General features: G+C 37.9%; 1 protein-coding gene across 1 annotated transcript in view; it reads left to right on the plus strand.

Annotated features, from left to right (window-relative positions):
* The window catches only part of IARS2 (isoleucyl-tRNA synthetase 2, mitochondrial), a 55602-nt gene that overhangs the window by 19260 nt on the left and 15385 nt on the right, over positions 1-20957 (plus strand). Inside the window, exons 12-14 of the mRNA XM_055234865.2 lie at positions 970-1130; positions 11895-11997; positions 13430-13523. Of these exons, the coding sequence (XP_055090840.1) occupies positions 970-1130; positions 11895-11997; positions 13430-13523 (358 nt within the window). The remainder of the gene's footprint in view (positions 1-969; positions 1131-11894; positions 11998-13429; positions 13524-20957) is intronic.

Raw genomic sequence — 20957 nt, forward strand, 5'->3', positions numbered from 1 at the left:
ATAGGTGGTGCTACAGAGAGTTTGGGGGAGGGGACTTCTGGTAGTTATGGTGAGTGAGGAAACCATTTAAACCTTCTTTGAAAATGTAAAAATGCTTTTATTAATGGATAGAAAGATTTTTTAAAATGAAGTTAACATTTTGACCTTTTTGGAGACTATTAGTAAACATTTTTGCTATACAATCTTTTGCTAGTTGACACATTAAATCAAATGGTAGCAGTTTTCAACCTTATTTTGGGAGTGGAGGAAGGGAGCTTTCTTGAGAGGAAGTAACTGTTATCCATTTGTCGATAGAGAGAGAGAGAGAGATTTATTTTAGAGACAGGCTCTTGCTCTGTCGCCCAGGATGGAGTGCACTGCCATGCTCATAGCTCACTGCAACCTTGAACTCTTGGGCTCAAGTGATCCTCCCACCTCAGCCTCCCAAAATGCTGGGATTACAGGTTTCAGCCACATGCTTGGGCTTATTTTGAGAAAGTGTTTTCTATATTGTAAACTATATTATGTAAAATTAGGTATATCACAATCTTTTTTTGGCAGTCTACGATAGTAATTTATTTTTTAAGCATTTTTAAAAATGGTGGAAATCAAGTTTGAATTGATTTTAACTATAGTTTAGTGAAGTATAATAGTTCTATGAAAGCTTTTATTACCAGTTTTGATCTAGGGTTGGTGTAAATTAGAAATTGGTATGAAATCTTTTGTAACATTGTTAAAAAATGCAACAATGCCCCTGATATCATCACTGCTCCTGATATTATTTGCCAAGTTCTTTGTGGCTCCATTTTTACTTTGCCTTATTTGCTCTGAAATCTTTTAGTTCTTTAGTTGTTTTTTTGAGGGGAGGGTAAGGGAGATATGTGAATGGCTACAAACATCCAAAAGAAAGAAATGCATTTGGAAAGTTGACTGTTCTAGAATACTTGTTCTGCTTTCTCTCACAAGACTTGATTTATGAATTAATTGCAGGAATTGTTAAAAAAGGTGAAATTTATTCCTGGATCAGCACTGAATGGCATGGTTGAAATGATGGACAGGCGGCCATATTGGTGTATATCAAGGCAAAGAGTTTGGGGTGTTCCAATTCCTGTGTTTCATCATAAGACAAAGGATGAATACTTAATCAACAGGTAGAATGCTTTCTAAAATTTTTTAGTGTTTTAAAATGAATTATTTTTTCTTCAAAAATTGAAAAATAATGTGGTCCATTAAGAACCGTTTATATATGTTAAATAAAATATGCTAAAATAGTCTTTTTGGGGTCTAAAATATAAACTCAAAATGATTCTATCATACAGTTTTATTAAAAACTAGATTTTCTTAAATATTGATACTTAGAAGTAAAGGCTCTGGTTTTTTTTCTATGAGAATTTATTGGGCTATATTAAGGTATCATGGATCCAAAGATGGACAGTGTTTAGCTGGGGAGCCTGAAATGTATTTTTTCTTCAGGAATGAAGAGAATCACTCTCACATTCTGAGTCTGCTGTCCTTTTCAGTGGAAATGGGATTATGTAATTATCTAGATACTTAAAATTTAAGAAATTATAATATAGTTAAATGCACATGATTACACTGATCATTATATTCCCAGTTTTTCTTGTTTCTTTCCTTTTTTTTTTTTGAGTTGGAAAGGTAATAGATGGACATAGTGAACAATTCATAGTAGAAAAGCTTGTACACTGAAAAGTAGGCTTTTTCCTACTCCAGGTATCCAGAACCTTTTTTTGAGGCAGTCATTGTTTACAGCTGTTTCTGAATCTTTCCAGAAAAAATGAATTCTTCTGTCAGCACATACATATGTTTATACAAAAGGGAAAATCTCTATCTTCTGCTCTGTGCCTAGAGTTTTTTTCACTTTGTGTGTTATGGTTTATTCCAAATCACTACACATAGATCAGCCTCATTCTTAAGCTTTATTAAGGCATACTTTACATACTATAAAATTCATGGCCGGGTGTGGTGGCTCACGCCTGTAATCCCAGCACTTTGGGAGGCCGAGGCTGGTAAATCATGAGGTCAGGAGTTCAAGACCAGCCTGGCCAAGATGGTGAAACCCCATATCTACCGAAAATACAAAAGTTAGCCAGGCATGGTGGCGCGGGCCTGTAATCTCAGCTACTCCGGAGGCTCAGGCGGAGAACTGCTTGAACCTGGGAGGCGGAGGTTGCAATTAGCCAAGATTGCACCACTGGACTCCATCCTGGGTGACAGAGCAAGACTCTATCTCAAAAAAATTAAAAAAGAAAAAAATTCATTTATTATAAGTGATTTATAGTAAATTTATTCAGTTTTACAGCCACTATCATAATTATGTCTTAGAATAATTCTTTTATCCCGAACAGCTTCCTTTTGTGCTTTTTGAAAGAAGTTGCTTGGAAATCTGTGAGCTTTGGAGAATGGCAACTGAATTTGAACCCAGACTTTGCCATTCACTGTGTGTGAGACTCTGAGGAATTTACTTAACCTCTGGCTCCTCTATAAAATAGGAAAAACAATGGTTGCAGGTAGACTGTTATGAATACTAAATAATAAATGCAAACTACTTGGTGTAAAGCACAGTATTCCATAGACGATGAGCTATTCATGTATTCACTGAAGAAACATTTTTATGCGGGCGCAGTGGCTTATGCCTGTAATCCCAGCACTTTGGGAGGCCAAGGCGGCAGGATTGCCTGAAGCCAGCAGTTCAAGATTGCAGTGAGACCCCATCTCTACAGAAAAATTTAAAAGTTAGCTGAAGTGGTAGTGTGGGCCTGTAGTCCCAGCTACTTGGGAGGCTAAGGCGAGAGGATCGCTCAAGTCCAGGAGTTTGAGGTTATAGTGAACTATGATCATGCCACCGCACTCCAGCCTGGATGACAGAGCAAGACACTGTCTCTTCAGAACGAAACAAAACAGAACACATTGTTAAGCACTTAGTACGTGTCAGTGCTAGGAACTGCTAGTAGCTACAGTGAACAAGACTGACATGGCCCGTTTTTAATGAGATAATAGTCTAGCTAGTTTATCTTCTAGTAATATTAGGGAGGCTTTGAGTGTTGTTGCTGTTTTTCACAGATGTGGAGAGGGGAATGTTAATTATTCCTTTTAGGAACACATTCTAGATTTTCATTTTCTTTGAGCAATTTCTTTTAATTTGGTGAATGGAATTTTTTCTAAATTATGCTGTTAAGGAGTTTAAACTTTTAAGTAGACTTGAGGAGTAAGAGTATGTTTTAGGAAAAGAAAGTAGAGGCTAGAGACTGGAAAGTCATTGGAAAGCTATTTCAATATTATTATAAGTTGGAGCTGAGGTAAGACTTTAGAAATAATCTAAATATTGTTGCTGTGTTGTTCTTACAGAGCTTGGTCAGATGTAAACTACTAATATCTTAATACTTATATTAAGAATTATGTAAATTTTGTCTAGTTCAGATTATTTTATTTTATTTTTGATACAGTCTCACTCTGTCACCCAGGCTGGAGTGCAGTGGTGTGATCTTGGCTCACTACAACCTCCGCCTCCCAGGTTCAAGTGATTCTCCCTCCTCTGCCTCCTGAGTAGCTGGGACTACAGGCACGTGCCACTGACCTGGCTAATTCTTGTATTTTTAGTAGAGATGGGCTCTTGCCACGTTGACGAGGCTGGTCTCGAACTCCTGGCCACAAAGGATCCATCCGCCTCTGCCTCCCAGAGTGCTGAGATTACAGGCATGAGCCACCATGCCCGGCCTCAGACTTAGTTTAAAAGAAAAAGAATTAAAGTGATTATAGCTGAGACGAATTTCCACAAGCATTTGTTTAAAATTTCACATTGGAGAGTTGGTTTTTTTTTTTGGAAACTTTTACAAGCCATGTCATTGTCTCCTCTTCTTTTTGTTTTTTTTTTTTTTTTTTTTTGAGATGGAGTTCCACTCTTGTTTCCTAGGCTGGAGTGCAATGGCACGATCTCAGCTCACTGCAATCTCCGCCTCCCAGGTTCAAGTGATTCTCCTGCCTCAGCCTCCCGAGTAGCTGGGATTAGAGGCATGCGTCACATGCCCGGCTAATTATATATATATATATATATATATTTTTTTTTTTTTTTAGTAGAGATGGGGTTTCTCCATGTTGGTCAGGCTGGTCTCAAACTCCCGACCTCAAGTGATCTGCCTGCCTTGGCCTCCCAAAGCGCTGGGATTATAGGCGTGAGCACCATGCCTGGCTACTCTTCTTTTCATTATTTAGAGAGCAAGATGTCTAGGGAATTTCACTGAAGTGATTGAGGTGGGTGGGGATTCCTTGGTGAAATAGCCCTCTGGACTCTGAGGTGGATCATATGTATGTATTAGTAAATATAGCAAACTGGTTTAATTGATACATCCTGATAAATGGTACGTAGGTTGACTGGTCAGTGAGTTAGGTGAAATAAATATGAGCTTTGTCAGAAAAACACAAACAAGTTTTCATTAGGTATATTTATGTTTTATTTACTCAATACATTTACATGGTAGTGTTATAGATTATCTTCTGTGTACCTGCCATTGCGTTGGTTGCATGGTGTTAGTCGATTTCTGATATTGAAGTAGCACAGTCATACAGAATATTGGCCTAAAGAAATGACAGACAAACTCAGCTATATTGTCTGTCAATTCATAGGTCATTTTCCTGTATACCATTTCTGAATGATGACTTTAATCCTTTTCCATTATTGGATCTTTTTGGTGTTGCAAAACTTGAATTTAAGAAAATTGATATTAATTCTTAATCATTTGTTAATTTTATAAAACAGGCTGAAAGTTTATCTTTTTTTCTGCCAGAATCAAATGAGAGTCCAAGTGACCACAATTTTCTGTCTTTCTTTATTATACTTTTATACTGTAGCAAGTTGGTGACCATCAAAAGTAACAGCATCTCCACTGGAAATTGGTACACAGTCCACATGGAGTTGCTGTTACACTTGATAACACCATTAAACATATAAGGAGATTCCTTTTGCTCCTCATGGGATCTGTACATTATCTCTAAGTATACTTGTTTCACAGAAGAAAGTCTCGATGTATTCATGTTCTAAATAAGTTTAGGGACTGGTAGATTTGAAACTCTGGTGTTTTGTTTTGATTTGAATTAATAGTGTCATTTGCATTTTAGATCATATTTGTATTTTCTCAAGAAATAATTCCATTTTGACTTTACTGTCATTGGTCATTTTTTGAATCTGTGATATAATGCCATTAGAATTTAGGTTGAAATCTGTTACTAGTCAATAAAAACAGAATAAATAATTTTCAGCATAAAAAAGATAAAATTTAGAAATACTGGCTACCTGGGAAGGAAAAGAAGTTGGTTAAATTTCTTCCATCATTTCAAACAGTTATATCACTTTCATGCTATTAATGCTGTAGTTAACATAGGGAAACTTAGCCCCTAACTTCTGGAAATTATGAGAAATTTAGTAAAAATAGCCAAGGAATTTCCAATATAATTTGAGTGTTAACTTTAGCTACGTCAAATTTTTTCTCAGTTAACAATAATAAACCTTTTGTTCAAAAAGTTTATGTTCATTAAATAAAGAAAAATTTCTCCAAAATGGTTTTTTGTCAGCTTTACAACATAAATCTAGGATTAAATTAAAAATGGAATTTCCCCTCCCAAATTTCACTTTGTTCTAGAATTAAATTTAGTAAACAAATGTGAAACATTTAGCCTCTTACCTTATTCTTCTTCCAGTAAGTTAGAGAAGAAAAGTTGTCTTAATCTTTAATATTTTTGCTTATAAAGGCAAAACACAGAAGACAGTGGGATGACAGCAGTCGTTTCTTTGTTGCTTGGTAATCTTAATGCTGCTTAATGTCCATAACACGCTAAATAAGCCTCATTCCAGTTGATATCGAAGTTCAGAATGATTGGCTGATGTCATAGTTGCTCATGCTACCTAGTGGATTTTCACAGATTGAAACCTAAGAAGGGACACGTAATGCATGTGTTGAGATAAGGCCTTTGAGTAAAGTACAAGGTTTTATGATGGATTTATTGCTTTATGAAATAAAGCATTAAGATGGAAGCATATAGATTACATACTGATAAGAGGTTTCACCCACTTTTATCAGCAGTTGTTTATACTGATCTTTGGGTTATAGGTTAACTATGAGTTTGTGTTAAGTATACGATATTAAAGAAATAAAGGTAGAATTCTTAAATTTCAGACAAATTAGGAATTTTACTGTATTTTTTCTGAAGAATATTAAATATCACAAGGAAATAGTTAGAAAATTGTTTAAAAATTTTTTTAGGAAACAGAAAATTATTTTAAAAATCTTTTAAGTATTATCTTGGTTTCATTATTAAAAAATTCCACTTCTAAGTATTTACCCAAAGGAAATAGGACTAATACCTCTTGTGTGAAGATATGTATATAAGATGTCCAATACAGTTGTTTATAAAGGAACATAATGATATATAAAAGAAGATGTAATTTAATTAGTTATAGAAGAATGAATATGCACCTGTTAAAAATGTCAGCTTAGCTCTTAATGGTTGCCTAGTTCCTTGTGTATGAAAATCAAATGAACATAACATACCCAGCGTTCGGATTTTGTTAGATGTTTGTCACGTCTCTATAATGAGTATCTTTTGAACACTTGTTCACAGTTAACTTTATATACTTTTCTCAAATTATCTTTTTAGATTTTGTTTGAACATTAAATTTATCTTTGTTTTTATCATCATTATACCTAGCTCAAGTTTGTGGGTTATATGTCTGTTTATTTTTATTGCAATTTTTGTTTTCAAAGCTCTCTGTCACACTTTTTTTTTTTTTTTTTTTTTTTGAGATGGAGTCTTGCTCTTGTTCCCCAGGCTGGAGTGCAATGGTGGGATCTTGGCTAACTGCAACCTCTGCCTCCCAGGTTCAAGTGATTCTCCTGCTTCGGCCTCCCAAGTAGCTGGGATTACAGGCTTGCGCCACTATGCCTGGCTAATTTTTGTATATTTAGTAGAAATGGGGTTTCTTCATGTAGGTCAGGCTGGTCTCGAACTCCCCACCTCAGGTGATCCGCCCGCCTCGGCCTCCCAAAGTGCTGGGATTACAGGCGTGAGCCACTGCGCCCGGCCTCTTTTTTTTTTTTTTTTTTTTTTTGGAGACGGAGTCTCGCTCTGTCACCAGGCTGGAGTGCAGTGGCACAATCTCGGCTCACTGCATCCTCTGCCTCCTGGGTTCAAGTGATCCTCCTGCCTCAGCACCCCCCAAGTAGCTGAGACTACAGTCACGCACCACCATACCTGGCTAATTTTTGTATTTTTGTAGAGACCGGGTTTTGCCATGTTGCCCAGGCTGGTCTTGAAGTCCTTAGCTCAAGTGATCCACCTATCTCAGCCTTCCAAAGTGCTAGGATTACAGGTGTGAGCCACTGTGCCTGCCCAAAATTAATTTATTCAGTTGACAAAAATTGCATATATTATGTACAACATGTTTTGAAATATGTATGCATTGTGGAATGGCTAAATCTAGCTAATTAACATATATTTATTGGGTTTTTCTTTACTCTCTCATTTTAAAATTAACTTTATTGTTTTAAAAATATAAATAATTTATCTAGAATCTCATAGTACCGAATTATAGAACATAATGCTTACTAAAGTACATTTAGTAGACTTTATTTAGAACATGATGTTTTCATAATTCACAGTATAAAGTAAGGAAGGAAGTCTTGCTCTCTAAATATTAGTGAGACTTGCTCTCTTAATGAGATAAAGCTTCTTCCCTTAAAAATGTTTCATGTTTCTTTTGGATACCTTGAACACATTTTTCTTTTGTTCTGATTCATATACATATGTAACAAGGAAAAAAATCTGAAGTATGTTGTTTTATTTACAATAGCCTTCTTGAAATTGGATTTTTAAAAATAATTGCAGGATTGCTTTTCATTGGTGTAGCTAATGTGTAGTTACGTTGTTTCTCGTAAGTGTAATTAGGTAAGCTAAAAGAAAAACAAAAAGCTTTCCTCCTCACTAAGAGACTTTTGTCAGTTTTTTAAAAAGTTTTTTAAATTTGCAAATAAAGTATATATAAAACACAAAATTACATTTCTTATGTTAAAATATGCTCTATATCTAAGTAAATTACTAATATTGTTATAAAAAAGTAGCAATTACAATGAATTTTAGACTAGAGGTGTCTGACTAAACTTGGGATTTTACCATTGCTTTAATAACATGCCAACAGCAAAATTGGAATCTTTCTTAATGCTTTTAGTTATATGCTTAGTAGGTTACTTGAATATAGTTAAATAACATTTAAAATGTCATTGAATTTTCTGATATTTAGGAATATGAAAAATAACTTATTTTTATTTTTTTTTAAATAGAGGTGGAGTCTTTACTATGTTGCCCAGGCTGGTCTTGAACTCTTGGGCTCAAGTGATCCTCCTGCCTTGGCCTCCCAAAGTGCTAGGATTGTAGTCATGAGCCACCGTGCCAGGCCAAGAATATGAAAAAGAGCTTAGTTTTATTAAAGTTGAATTTAGGATTCTAAAATATGGATGTGGAGCTGAGTGTGGTGGCTCACAACCCATAATCTCCGCATTTTGGGAGGCTAAGCCTGGAGGACTGCATGAGGCCAGGCATTTGAGACCAGCCTGAGCAACAAAGCGAGATCCCCATCTCTAGAGGGGAGGGGGAAAAACAGGGCATGTTGGCATGGGCCTGTAGTCCCAGGTACTCGGGAGGCTGAGGCGGGAGGATTACTTGACGCAGGAGTTCAAGGCTTCAAGTGAGCTATGATCATGCCACTGCAATCCAGCTTGGGCCACAGAGTGATACCTTGTCTCAAAAAAATTAATAAAATAAAATAAAATGGATATGTTTCATCTATAGTCATAAGGTTACTCACTTTCTTTAGTTATTAGGACTTTTTCTTTTAAGAATAAAAATTTTCACCTAGTCTTCTTCGTCACTTTTTCCAATGTTTATAGAAACTGAAACTCAAAAAATAATATGATTTATTCCTGTCATTTTCCAGTAAGTCACAGTTAGAGGCTGGTCTTTGGACTTAGTGCTTGCTGTGTCAACACACTAATCTCCTGAGACTGCCTAGTTCCTCACTTCATCTCTGATACGCAGTCTTCACTCTATGCCTGGGTAAAAGAGCCTTTCTGCCATTGCTTAGCAAACTCCAGAGAGTAAGAGTGTGAATTCAGTTACAGTGTTGTCTTTATAGATGAGTTAGAGAGGCAGAATAAATAAGTAAAAACAGCACACCAAACTATGTATGATTTAGGAAACACAAATTCAAGCCCTGGTTTTAACTGTTACTTGCTTAGCCTCATAATTTAAGGAACCCTAAGGTGCAGAACAAATCATTTCTCAAGACCCACTGTGTATTTCTGTGAATCCAATTAGTGCTTCGAAAAAGATATGTGGTGTATGTATACATGGTTTTGGTTAATACTCTTTATCCTAACATTTCTACCATATTTGCTAAATTAGTATGAAATTTGAGGCATTTACTTTTACTTCGTTATTATTTTTATGTGTTTTTCCAATACATTTAAAACCGTTTTACTGTTTTATTTTACTCTTTACCTAAACTTGCCAGTCTAATGATAACATTGTAAAAAAAAAAGGCAAAATGACACCCATTTTTAGAATTATTCCTTTTTAATGAGAATTTCCTTAGTATGAACAGTGGTATCGACTGTAATTGTGCGTATATGTCCATGTAAATGTACTTTACTAGTGTCTCTCTTTTATGGTTGTAATCTTTTTGTTTTTTTTTTCTTTTGGTCTTTAGACTTATTCAGTTTTTTCTATTATACCATATTCATATTTTCTTAACTGAAAATGTTCTGGACAAACTATATAAAATAGTAATATGTAACTAAATACTATTGTCATATAACTAGGTAGTTATTACATAAGGTTTTTATGGTCTGATAACATAAAAGTTTATCTTTACTGTTAAAGTCCATCTAAAATGATTCACTGTCTTAGAAACATGCATTTATGCCCATTTTCCTTTCTCATTATAAGTTCTTCGAAGTACATGATGGTAACATTATACTTTTAAAATCTATCCTTCATAGAATACCAACTTAGTGATATCCAGCTTTTATATTTCAAATTTAAATTTATAGAGCATATTTATTTATTTATTTATTTATTTATTTATTTATTTATTTTTTGAGACAGAGTCTCGCTCTGTCGCCCAGGCTGGAGTGCAGTGGCGCAATCTTGGCTCACTGCAAGCTCCGCCTCCCGGGTTCACGCCATTCTCCTACCTCAGTCTCCCAGGTAGCTGGGACTACAGGCGCCCGCCACCATGCCCGGCTAATTTTTTTGTTTTTTTTTTTAGTAGAAATGGGGTTTCACCGTGTTAGCCAGGATGGTCTGGATCTCCTGACCCCGTGATCTGCCCGCCTGGGCCTCCCAGAGTGATGGGATTACAGGCGTGAGCCACTGCACCCGGCCTGTAGAGCATATTTAATTTATACTCATTTGATTTTGCTTTCCACAACAATTTTTGGTAAACACTTCATTTATCTGTGAATTATCAGGCCAGACCTGACATCAAATAATCAGTCTGAATAATGCTTACATAATATTTATTCAAATGTGCCAGGTATTGTTCTATGTGTTTTATATTTATTAACTCAGTTAATATTCATAGGAAGTCTCTTAATGATGCTGTTACTATTTGTGTTTCACAAATGAGGAAACTGAGGCACAGAAATGTTAAGTGCCTTGCCCGGGTTCAAGTGGTGGAGCCAGAAATTAAGCCAAAGCCCCCTGCTGGCAGGATCCATGCTGTTGGCCATTATATGTACTGTGACTAAATGAAAAGCAACTAGAGGAAGCTGTAATAGCAACAAAGCTGCAATAATAAATTCAATATTCTAATAAATCAAAAATATGTTATTTTTGTGAGAAACTATAGTATGAGTTTTTTTCCCTGAGTTTAATTTTCAAATAATTTATTACTGTATATCTTCCCAAAGATACGACCAGTTCTGTTGTTTATTTGATAGGGGTTGATTGGCTTTCTGTCATGTGTTAGGTACTGTACTAAGTTTTACATGTATAGTCTCATTTAGTTTGTAGTTGTTCTGAGGGAAGTGTCTAGGATTACTACAATGTTAAGTTTCATCAGTGGAGGGATCTTGTGTATTTTGCCGACTGCTGTATCTCTAGTGCCTGTGCCCAAGATGGTGGAGGTGTTCAATAGTTTCTGAACAATGAAATAGATTGTTCTTAACAGAAGGGAAAGCTAGGTCTTTAGAACTTGTGCATGGTCATATAAATACAAAGTGACAGTCAGAATATAAGCCTGGATATCTGTCATCACAGTCTCTGCTCTAGTATGGCATTGCATCTTATGCAGATGCCTGTGAGCAGGGAGGGAGTCCTGGAAAGTTTTCAAGCAGAGAATTCGTGTGATAAAAGCAGTTTAGGAATGCATGTATTTCAAGGTCTGTTTTGTAAAGTAAAGGGATGAGGGTAGGGGAAGTACTCTCAGACCATTGATTGCATCAGTTTAGTTTTGAGGGAATGAGGTTGGACTGATACAGTGTCAGTGGGAACCACTGTAATCTTTCAAAGGTAGAACTGAGAGAATGTGTTGGTTTAATTTAGGCAGAAATCAGAAGAGGAAAGATAATTAGGAGGTTTTGAGTATAAGTACCTGGATAGAAAATAGATTAGTAAGAAATAGGTAAATCAGTAATGGAAACGGTCAGAAGAAGCCTTTTTTTTTCTTTTTAAGGATATGTATAATCAATTTTTTATTTATATTGAATTTAAAATGATAGCAGCTTTTTCCTCAAACTAAGGTTTGAGGAAAAAGATAGGAAAAGAAATCACTATTTCTTAATTTTAAAATGTTTGTTATTCATCACAATAGTTAATTGGATAATTCTGCCATGTCCCTCCTGAAATAGCCAAACCATTGAGCATATTGTTAAACTAGTGGAACAACACGGCAGTGATATCTGGTGGACTCTTCCCCCTGAGCAACTTCTTCCAAAAGAAGTCTTATCTGAGGTAAATTTCTGTTTGTATTTAACAGCCTTTGTATGTATTACAGGACTTAATGACAACATGGGAAATTCTTGAGAGTTAAAAAATTATCTTATGTAAAGTTAACAAATTTATTTACTGTAAATTAGAAGCTAATGCAGTTTGAAAGTAGACGTTTTGTTTAACTATAGAAGTGTAGTATTTAAGGCTGGGCATGATGGCTCACACCTGTAATCCCAGCGCTTTGAAAGGCTGAGGCAGGCAGATAGCTTGAGTCCATGAGTTTGAGACCAGCCTGGGCAACATGGCAAAACCCTGCCTCTACAGAAACATATAAAAATTAGCCGAGCATTGTGGCATGCGCCTGTAGTCCCAGCTACTCAGGAGGTTGAGGTGGGAGGATGGCTTGAGCCTGGAAGACAATTGCAGCGAGCCGAGATTGCATCACTGCACTGCAGCCTGGGTGACAGAGTGAGAGCCCATCCCCCTAAAACAAAGTGTATTATTAGGTCAGTCGCAGTGGTGCACACCTGTAATCCCAGCACTTTGGGAGGCCGAGGTGGGCGGATCACGAGGTCAGGAGATCAAGACCATTCTGGCTAACATGGTGAAACCCTGTCTCTACTAGAAATACAAAAAAGTTAGCTGGATGCGATGGCAGGCACCTGTAGTCCTAGCTACTTGGGAGGCTGAGGCAGGAGAATGGCATGAACCCGGGAGGCGGAGCTGGCAGTGAGCTGAGATCACACCACTGTACTCTAGCCTGGGCAACAGAGTGAAACTCTGTCTCCAAAAAAAAAAAAAAAGAAGAAAAAGTTAGCCAGGCATGGTGGTGCAACATGCCTTTAGTCTCAGGTACTTTGGAGGCCGAGGCAGGAGAATCACTTGAACCCAGGAGATGGAGGTTGCAGTGAGCTGAGATCGTGCTATTGCACTCCAGGCTGGGCGACAGGGTGAGACTCTGTCTCAAAAACAAAACAAAACAGCAACAACAAAAAACAAAATGTAGTATTTAATAAAGTAGTGGAATGTGAGGGTCAATTGTTATCTCATTGAGGGCCAGGATTGATTGATGTTGACTGATTTGGTTGACTAAGCTCATGTAATTTACTGTGAGAGAACAGTGCCTAATGTTACATCAGGCCTTTGTAGGATCTGTAGTAGAGTTAGCTGATTGTATCACACATTAAAATATCCAAATTTAAAGTTAATTTCAAGGAAATAAAAACCAATTCATATTACATTGGTAAATTTGTAATTCAGTGGCCACAGATAGTTTTAAATGTGAATGGAGGGAGTTGTAGTTAACTGTGAAATGCTTAAAAATACTGTAAATTTCATCTAAAAATGTGAACTTCATGGTTGCATTTCATTTTCTGAAGACTTTTGGGGTACAGTATTTGTTGTCTATATTGTGATCTTTGTGTACCTAACATGCTTTTACATTATCTACTAGGTTGGTGGCCCTGATGCCTTGGAATATGTGCCAGGTCAGGATATTTTGGACATCTGGTTTGATAGTGGAACTTCATGGTCTTGTGTTCTTCCAGGTAATTTTTAAAAATAGATATATGCCGATCAAGAAGTTTTGAAAATATGGAATTGGTATTTAGAAGGGATCTATAATCAAAACCTTCTTTTGTGTGTGCTTTATTTAGAGATCTGCTATATTTTAGACCTGGAAGGACCCTTAGAATTTACTTAATCCAATGATTTCTAAACCTTTTTCTGTTTTTCTAGATGAAATTTCATTTAGAATTTACAATACAGAAAATAGTTAAAAATGAGAATATTTTTCCTCCTTTCAACCAGTACACTCTCCTTGGCCACTTGGCAACCCCAGGGCACCCAGTTTTGTAAAACAAAGTTTGGAAGTCACTGAAATAGTCTGACCCCATCATTTTTCAGAAGAGAAAATGAAATTGACTTAGAGCCACATTAGGTGATGGTCACATAGCTTAATAGTGTCAAACTAGAAGTCAAGTACCCTGATTTTCAGTTCTCATCTTCTATAGTACATTGCTTTTTGTGGCTTTTTCTCTTCTCTGTACAAACAGCTGACTAACTTTATACTTACTGATAATTAGGGAATGTTTTTGACTGATTGGTTAAAGAGAAATGAGAGACATTGGGCAGGAATTAGAAAGGAGTAGTAGGAGAAGGCACATATTAGAGGATGTGTTTAGATGCTTGAGAGGAAATATTTTTAAGGCAACTAAGTGAAGATAGAGTTCAAATGAAGAACAAGGCTTGTTATCGCTGTAAAGTTGGAGACAGGGATGAGATGTCACGGATGCAGTGATGGATCACACAGTTCCTCACACTCCTACTAAGGGCCAGCTTTGGCCCGAGAGACCCTGTTTGCTTTCTGGAGTAAGGGTGTGTGGGAAAAGTAGCTTGTCTATGAATCGCACAATAGGATTTGTAGTAGGTGGATCGATTTCCTTCATTTAAGCCTTTCTTTCAGCTTAGGAAGTTTGAAAAACAAAATGCATGTAAATTCATGTTTACTCTCTATTACAGGTAAAGTGTGCATAATAATAATGGCCAAATATAAGTTAACATATTTTTATAATTTTTTTGTAGTGATTTTCAGAATTATTATTTCATAATTTTCTCACAGCATATTTGAGAGAAAATACTGCAAGTTTAGGTACTTGGTTTCCCTAAATTACAGTCATGTGTTATATAATGACATTCCAGTCAGTAGCAGACTGCATATATGATGATGGCCCCACAAGATGATAATAAATTCGACTTCTGAACAACAGGGTTCTGACTGTACAGGTCTACTTACATGCAATTTTTTTCAATGAAATGCAGGTGGAAAATATAGTATTCTCAGGATTTGAAACCCACATATAGAAAGGGAGGGCTGACTTTTCATATATGCAGGTTCAGCAGGGCCAACTGTGGGACTTGAGTATTCACAGATTTTGGTACATATGGGGGTGGGGGGCTGGGGGTTTGGTGGGTCCTAGAGCCAATCCTCTGCATATATCGAGGGATGACCACTGTATTTTTACTGTACCTTTTTTGTGTTTAGATATGTTTAGATACACAAATATGTACCATGTGCTGACATTGCCTGCATGATGTGCAGGTTTGTAGCCTAGAGGCAAAACACTATATGCCTTGTTGGCTAGGTGTAGAGTAGGCTATCCCATTGAGGTTTGTGTAAGTACACTCTATGATGTTCACACAATGATGGAATCACCTAAGGACACATTTCTCAGAGCATATCTCTATTATTAAGCAATGCATGACTATGTATTGAAAATGCAGGTCAGTACCACTGCTTAAGGTAGTAGGAGGAAGAGTTTCCTGCTGGCACATTTTGGGCAGCATTCTGAATTTCAGAAAAGAGTATGCCAATTGTGAAACAGTGAGGTATAGTGTATTTCAAAGTTTATTCACTGCTTTAGGCTTTGTGATAATTAATGCTACTACCATTGTTGCTTTTCAGTTTCTGAAATGGTTTTACATTACCAAGTGCAGTAAGCGCACGTTGTATTTGGCGCTGTCAAGTGGGTTAAAATGGGTTAAAATCCATGAAAACTGTCATTAAAATCTATCTGATAGAGTTTAGTCATAATATTTCTAGAGTGTGATTTTTTTTTTTTTTGAAACAGTGTCTCACTCTGTTGCCCAGGATGGAGTGCAGTGGTGTGATCTCAGCTGGGATCCCTCCTGAGTAGCTGGGATTACAGGCATGTGCCACCATTTTTGTGTTTTTAGTAGAGAAGGGGGTTCACCGTGTTGGCCAGGCTGGTCTCAAACTCCTGGCCTCAAGTGATCTATCTGCCTCAGCTCCCAAAGTGCTGGGATTACAGATGTGAGCCACCGCACTTGGCCAGAGTGTGATATTCTTAACCAAATAATTTTCACTGCAACAGAAAAATTTTAAATTAATTCATAATAATTGTACATATTATTGAGTATGTGTAGTGTTTTGATAGGTGCATTCAATATGTAATGATCAAATGAGGGTATTTAAGATACCTATCATCCCAAACATTTACCATTTCTTTGTGGTGGGAACATTTTATATCTTCCCTTCTAGTTATTTTGAAATATGCAATAAATGGTTACTATATTTACCCTACTGTATTAAACACTAGAATTTATCCCGTATGTGTAACTCCTTTTCTATCCCCATTAACCAAACTCTCTTCATCCCTCCCTCTCACCCTTCCCAGCCTCTGGTAACTGTCATTCTACTTTCTACCTCCGTAAGATCAACTTTTTTAGCTCCCACATATGAGTGAGAATATGGAGTATTTGTCTTTCTATGCTTGGCTTATTTCATTTAACATCATGACCTCCAGTTCCATCCATGTTGCTGCTGATGACAGGATTTCATTCTTTTTTATGGCTGAATAGTATTCCATTGTGTATATTTATCACATTTTCTTTATCCATTCATCTTTGATGGATAGTTAGACTGATTCCATATCTTGGCTATTGTGAGTAGTGTTGTAATAAACATGGAGATGCAGGTATCCTGTGGATATGCTGATTTTATTTCCTTTGCATAAATACCTAGTAGTGGGATTGCTGGATCATATGGTAGTTCTGTTTTTAGTTTTTTTGAAAAGAAACCTCTATGATGTTTTTTATAATGACTGTACTAATTTACATTCCCACCAACAGTGTATAATAGTTCCATTCTCTCCACATCCTTGCCATCATTTGTTACTTTCTTTTTGATAATAGCCATTCTGGGCTAACTGGAGTAAGATGATAGATCCCTGTGGTTTTGATTTGCACTTCTCTGATGATTAGTGATGTTGAACATTTTTTCATATACCTATTGTCCATTTATATGACTTCCTTTGAGAAATGTCTGTTCAGACCCTTTGCCCACTTTGTAATGGGATTTTTTTTGTTGTTTCTTGTTTTTGCTGTTTCTTTATTTGAATTCCTTTATAATCTGAATATTAGTCTCTTGTCAGACAAATAGTTTGCAAAGATTTTCTCCCATTCTACAGGTTGTGTCTTCACTGTGTTGATTGTTTGATTGTTTCCTTTGCTGTGCTGCAGCTTTTTCTTAATATAGTCCCGTTTGTCTATTTTTGTTCCTTTACTTGTGCTTTTGAAGTCTTACCCATAACATTTTTGCCTAGACCAATGTCCTGGAGGATTTCTCCTGTGTTTTCCTTAGTAGTTTCATAGTTGGGGGCCTTAGATTTAAGTCTCTCTTTTGAGCTGATTTTTGCATATGGTGAGAGGTAGGGGTCTGTTTCTTTTCTTTTCTTTTTTCTTTTTTTGAGACAGAGTCTCGCTCTGTCGCCCAGGCTGGAGTGCAGTGGCACGATCTCAGCTCACTGCAAGCTCCACCTCCTGGGTTCACGCCATTCTCCTGCCCCAGCCTCCTGAGTAGCTGGGACTACAGGCACCCACCACCACGCCTGGCTAATTTTTTGTATTTTTAGTAGAGACGGGGTTTCACCATGTTAGCCAGGCTGGGGTTTTATTTTCATTCTTCTGCACATGGATAGCCAGTTTTTCCAGCACTATTTCTTAAAGAGGGTGTCCTTTTCCCACTGTATGTTCTTGGTGCCTTTGTTGGAAATCAGTTGGCAATAAACAGGTGGATTTATTTCTGGGTTCTCTATTCTGTCCCATTGGTCTCAGTGTCTGTTTTTATACCAACACCATGCTGTTTTTTACTATAACTTTGCAGTATATTTTGAGTTGGGCAGTGTGATGCCTCCAGCTTTGTGCTTTTTCTCCGTATTGTTTTGACTATTTGGGAGTCTTTTGTGTTTCCGTATGAATTTTAGGATGAATTTTCCATATGAGTTTTTCTGTTTCTGTGAAGAATATCATTGGTATTTTGCATGGAACTGCATTGAATCTTTATTTATTTATTTATTTATTTGAGACAGAGTCTCGCTCTGTCACCCAGGCTGGAGTGCAGTGGCACAGTCTCGGCTCACTGCAACCTCCGCCTCCTGAGTTCTAGTGATTCTCCTGCCTGAGCCTTCAGAGTAGCTGGGATTATAAGCATGTGCCACCACACCCGGTTAATTTTTATTTACTTATTTATATTTTTGAGATGGAGTTTCACTCTTCTTGCCCAGGCTGGAGTGCAATGGCGCAACCTGGGCTCACTGCAACCTCCACCTCCCAATTCTCCTGCCTCAGCTTCCCAAGTAGCTGTGACCTTGCAGGCATGTGCCATCACACCCGGCTAATTTTGTATTTTTAGTAGAGACGGGGTTTCACCATGTTGGTCAGGCTGGAATTGAACTCCCCACCTCAGGTGATCTATCCACCTCAGCCTCCCAAAGTGCTGGGATTACAGGTGTGAGCCACTCTGCCTGGCAATTTTTATATTTTTAATACAGATGGGGTTTCACCATGTTGGCCAGGCTGGTCTCGAACTCCTGACCTCAAGGGATCAGCCCCGCTCAGCCTCCCAAAGTGCTGGGATTACAGGCATGAGCCACGATGCCTGGCCACACTGAATTTTTTTTTTTTTTTTTGAGACGGAGTCTCACTCTGTTGCCCAGGCTGGAGTGCAGTGGCACCATCTCGGCTCACTGCAACCCTCACCTTCTAGGTTCAAGCAATTCTCCTGCCTCAGCCTCCCGAGTAGCTGCGACTACAGGTGTCCACCACCACGCCCGGCTAATTTTTTGTATTTTTAGTAGAGACGGGTTTCACCATGTTAGCCAGGATGGTCTCGATCTCCTGACCTCATGAGCCACCTGCCTCGGCCTCCCAAAGTGTTGGTATTACAGGCATGAGCTACCGCGAGTGGCCTGTTGAGGATTTTTGTGTCTTTGTTCAACAGAGGTATTGGCCTGTAGTTTTCTTTTTTGTTGTGTCTTTGCCTGGTTTTGGTATCAGGGTAATGCTGGCTTTGTACAGTGATTTAAGAAGAGTTTCCTCCTCTTCCATTCTCTGGAGTAGTTTGAGCAGAATTGTCATTGTTCTTTATATATTTGGTAGAATTCAGCAGTAAAGCCATCTGGTCCTAGACTTTTCTTTGTTGGGAGACTTTTTGTTACTTATTCAGTCCGGTTACTCCTTACTGTTCTATTTCTCCCTGGTTTAATCTTCGTAGGTTGTATGTGTCCAGGGGTTTATCCATTTCCTCCAGGTTTTCCTATGTGTTAGTGTACATTTGTTTATAGTAGTCTGTGATGATCCTTTGTATTTCTCTGTTGTCTGTTGTATGTCTCCTTTCTCTTTTTTTTTTGAGATGGAGTCTTGCTCTGTCACCCAAACTGGAGTGCAGTGGCACTGCATCTCACTGCAAACTCCGCCTCCCAGGTTCAAGCAGTTCTCTGCCTCATTCCTCCCAAGTAGCTGGGGTTACAGGTGCCCGCCACCATGCCTGGCTAATGTTTGCATTTTTAGTAGAGATGGGGTTTCACCATCTTGGCCAGGCCGGTCTTGAACTCCTGACCTCGTGATCCACCCACCTCTGCCTCCCAAAGTTCTGGGATTACAGGCGTGAGCCACCGCACCCGGCCCCATGTCTCCTTTTTCATTTCTGATTTTGTTTATTTGGACCTTCTTTTCTATTTTCTTGGTCTAGCTAAAGATTTGTTTTCACTGCATATGCATTTACCTTCTTACATTATCTCAGACTTTCCTGGCTGCACAGACTAGGTTAAACCCTTTATTTTCCTCTTGATAACACCTATCACAGTTATTTCTTTTCTTTTTTTTTTTGAGACAGAGTCTCACTCTATCGCCCAGGCTAGAGTGCAGTGGCACAATCTCTGCTCACTGTAACCTCCACCTCCTGGGTTCAAGTGATTCTCCTGCTTCAGCCTCCCAAATAACTGGGATTACAGGTGCCCGCCACCATGCCCAGATAATTTTTGTATTTTTAGAGATGGGGTTTCGCCATGTTGGTCAAGCTGGTCTCGAACTCCTGACCTCAGGATTTGCCAGCCTCCACCTCCCAAAGTGCTGGGATTACAGGCGTGAGACACCGCACCCAGCCCCATCACAGTTATTTCTTGCTTAACATAAAGTCTACCCTACTAGATGTCAGCTCCAAGAATGCAGAGTCCAGATTTCCCGAGGGTCTAACACAATGCCTGCTATATAACAAGTGCCCAGTAATATTGATGCAATTGAATTGGTTTGATTCAGTTATTTAAATTTTGTTTCCCCACCTCCACTCAGGTAATCTTTCTTACATAGAGATTACAACACTAAATCTTCAATCTTAGGATATAAGGACAAATCATAATTTTACAAATAAAAGGGATTATGGGGGCTTTGAGAGTTGTGAGTTTAGATTTAAAATATGTGTAATCTTTTTTTTTTTTGAGACGGAGTCTTGCTCTGTCGCCCAGGCTGGAGTGCAGTGGCGCAATCTCGGCTCACTGCAAGCTCCGCCTCCCGGGTTCACGCCATTCTCCTGCCTCAGCCTCTCCGAGTAGCTGGGACTACAGGCGCCCGCCACCACGCCCGGCTATTTTTTTTTTTTTGTATTTTTAGTAGAGACGGGGTTTCACCGTGGTCTCAATCTCCTGACCTTGTGATCCGTCCGCCTCGGCCTCCCAAAGTGCTGGGATTACAAGCGTGAGCCACTGCGCCTGGCCAGGATGTAATCTTTATCAAAGATCTCATGTTACTTTTTTTTTGAAAACTCTTTTATTTTGAAAAGTCATAAAGTATTATAAAGAATTACAGCATGCTCTTCCATCTAGATTTCCCAGCGTTAACATTAACATTTTACTACATTTGCTTTATATATCCTCTGTGTGTATATATATGTAGAGGAAAAGATGCATCTTTTAGTAGAGACGGGGTTTCACCGTCTCTTTATATATACTAAATATTTTAGTATATATTTCCCCAAAACATGGATAGTCTCTTAACATAACCAACACAGATACCAAAATTAGGGAATTAACATTGATTCCATACTGTTAACTGTCTATAGAACTTATTCAGTTTTACCCAATAACATCCTAGATGGAAAGAGGAAAAAAAAAAGGACCCAAGATCTA

This window comes from Symphalangus syndactylus, chromosome 19 (genome assembly GCF_028878055.3).
Source record: "Symphalangus syndactylus isolate Jambi chromosome 19, NHGRI_mSymSyn1-v2.1_pri, whole genome shotgun sequence".
Taxonomy (NCBI): domain Eukaryota; kingdom Metazoa; phylum Chordata; class Mammalia; order Primates; family Hylobatidae; genus Symphalangus; species Symphalangus syndactylus.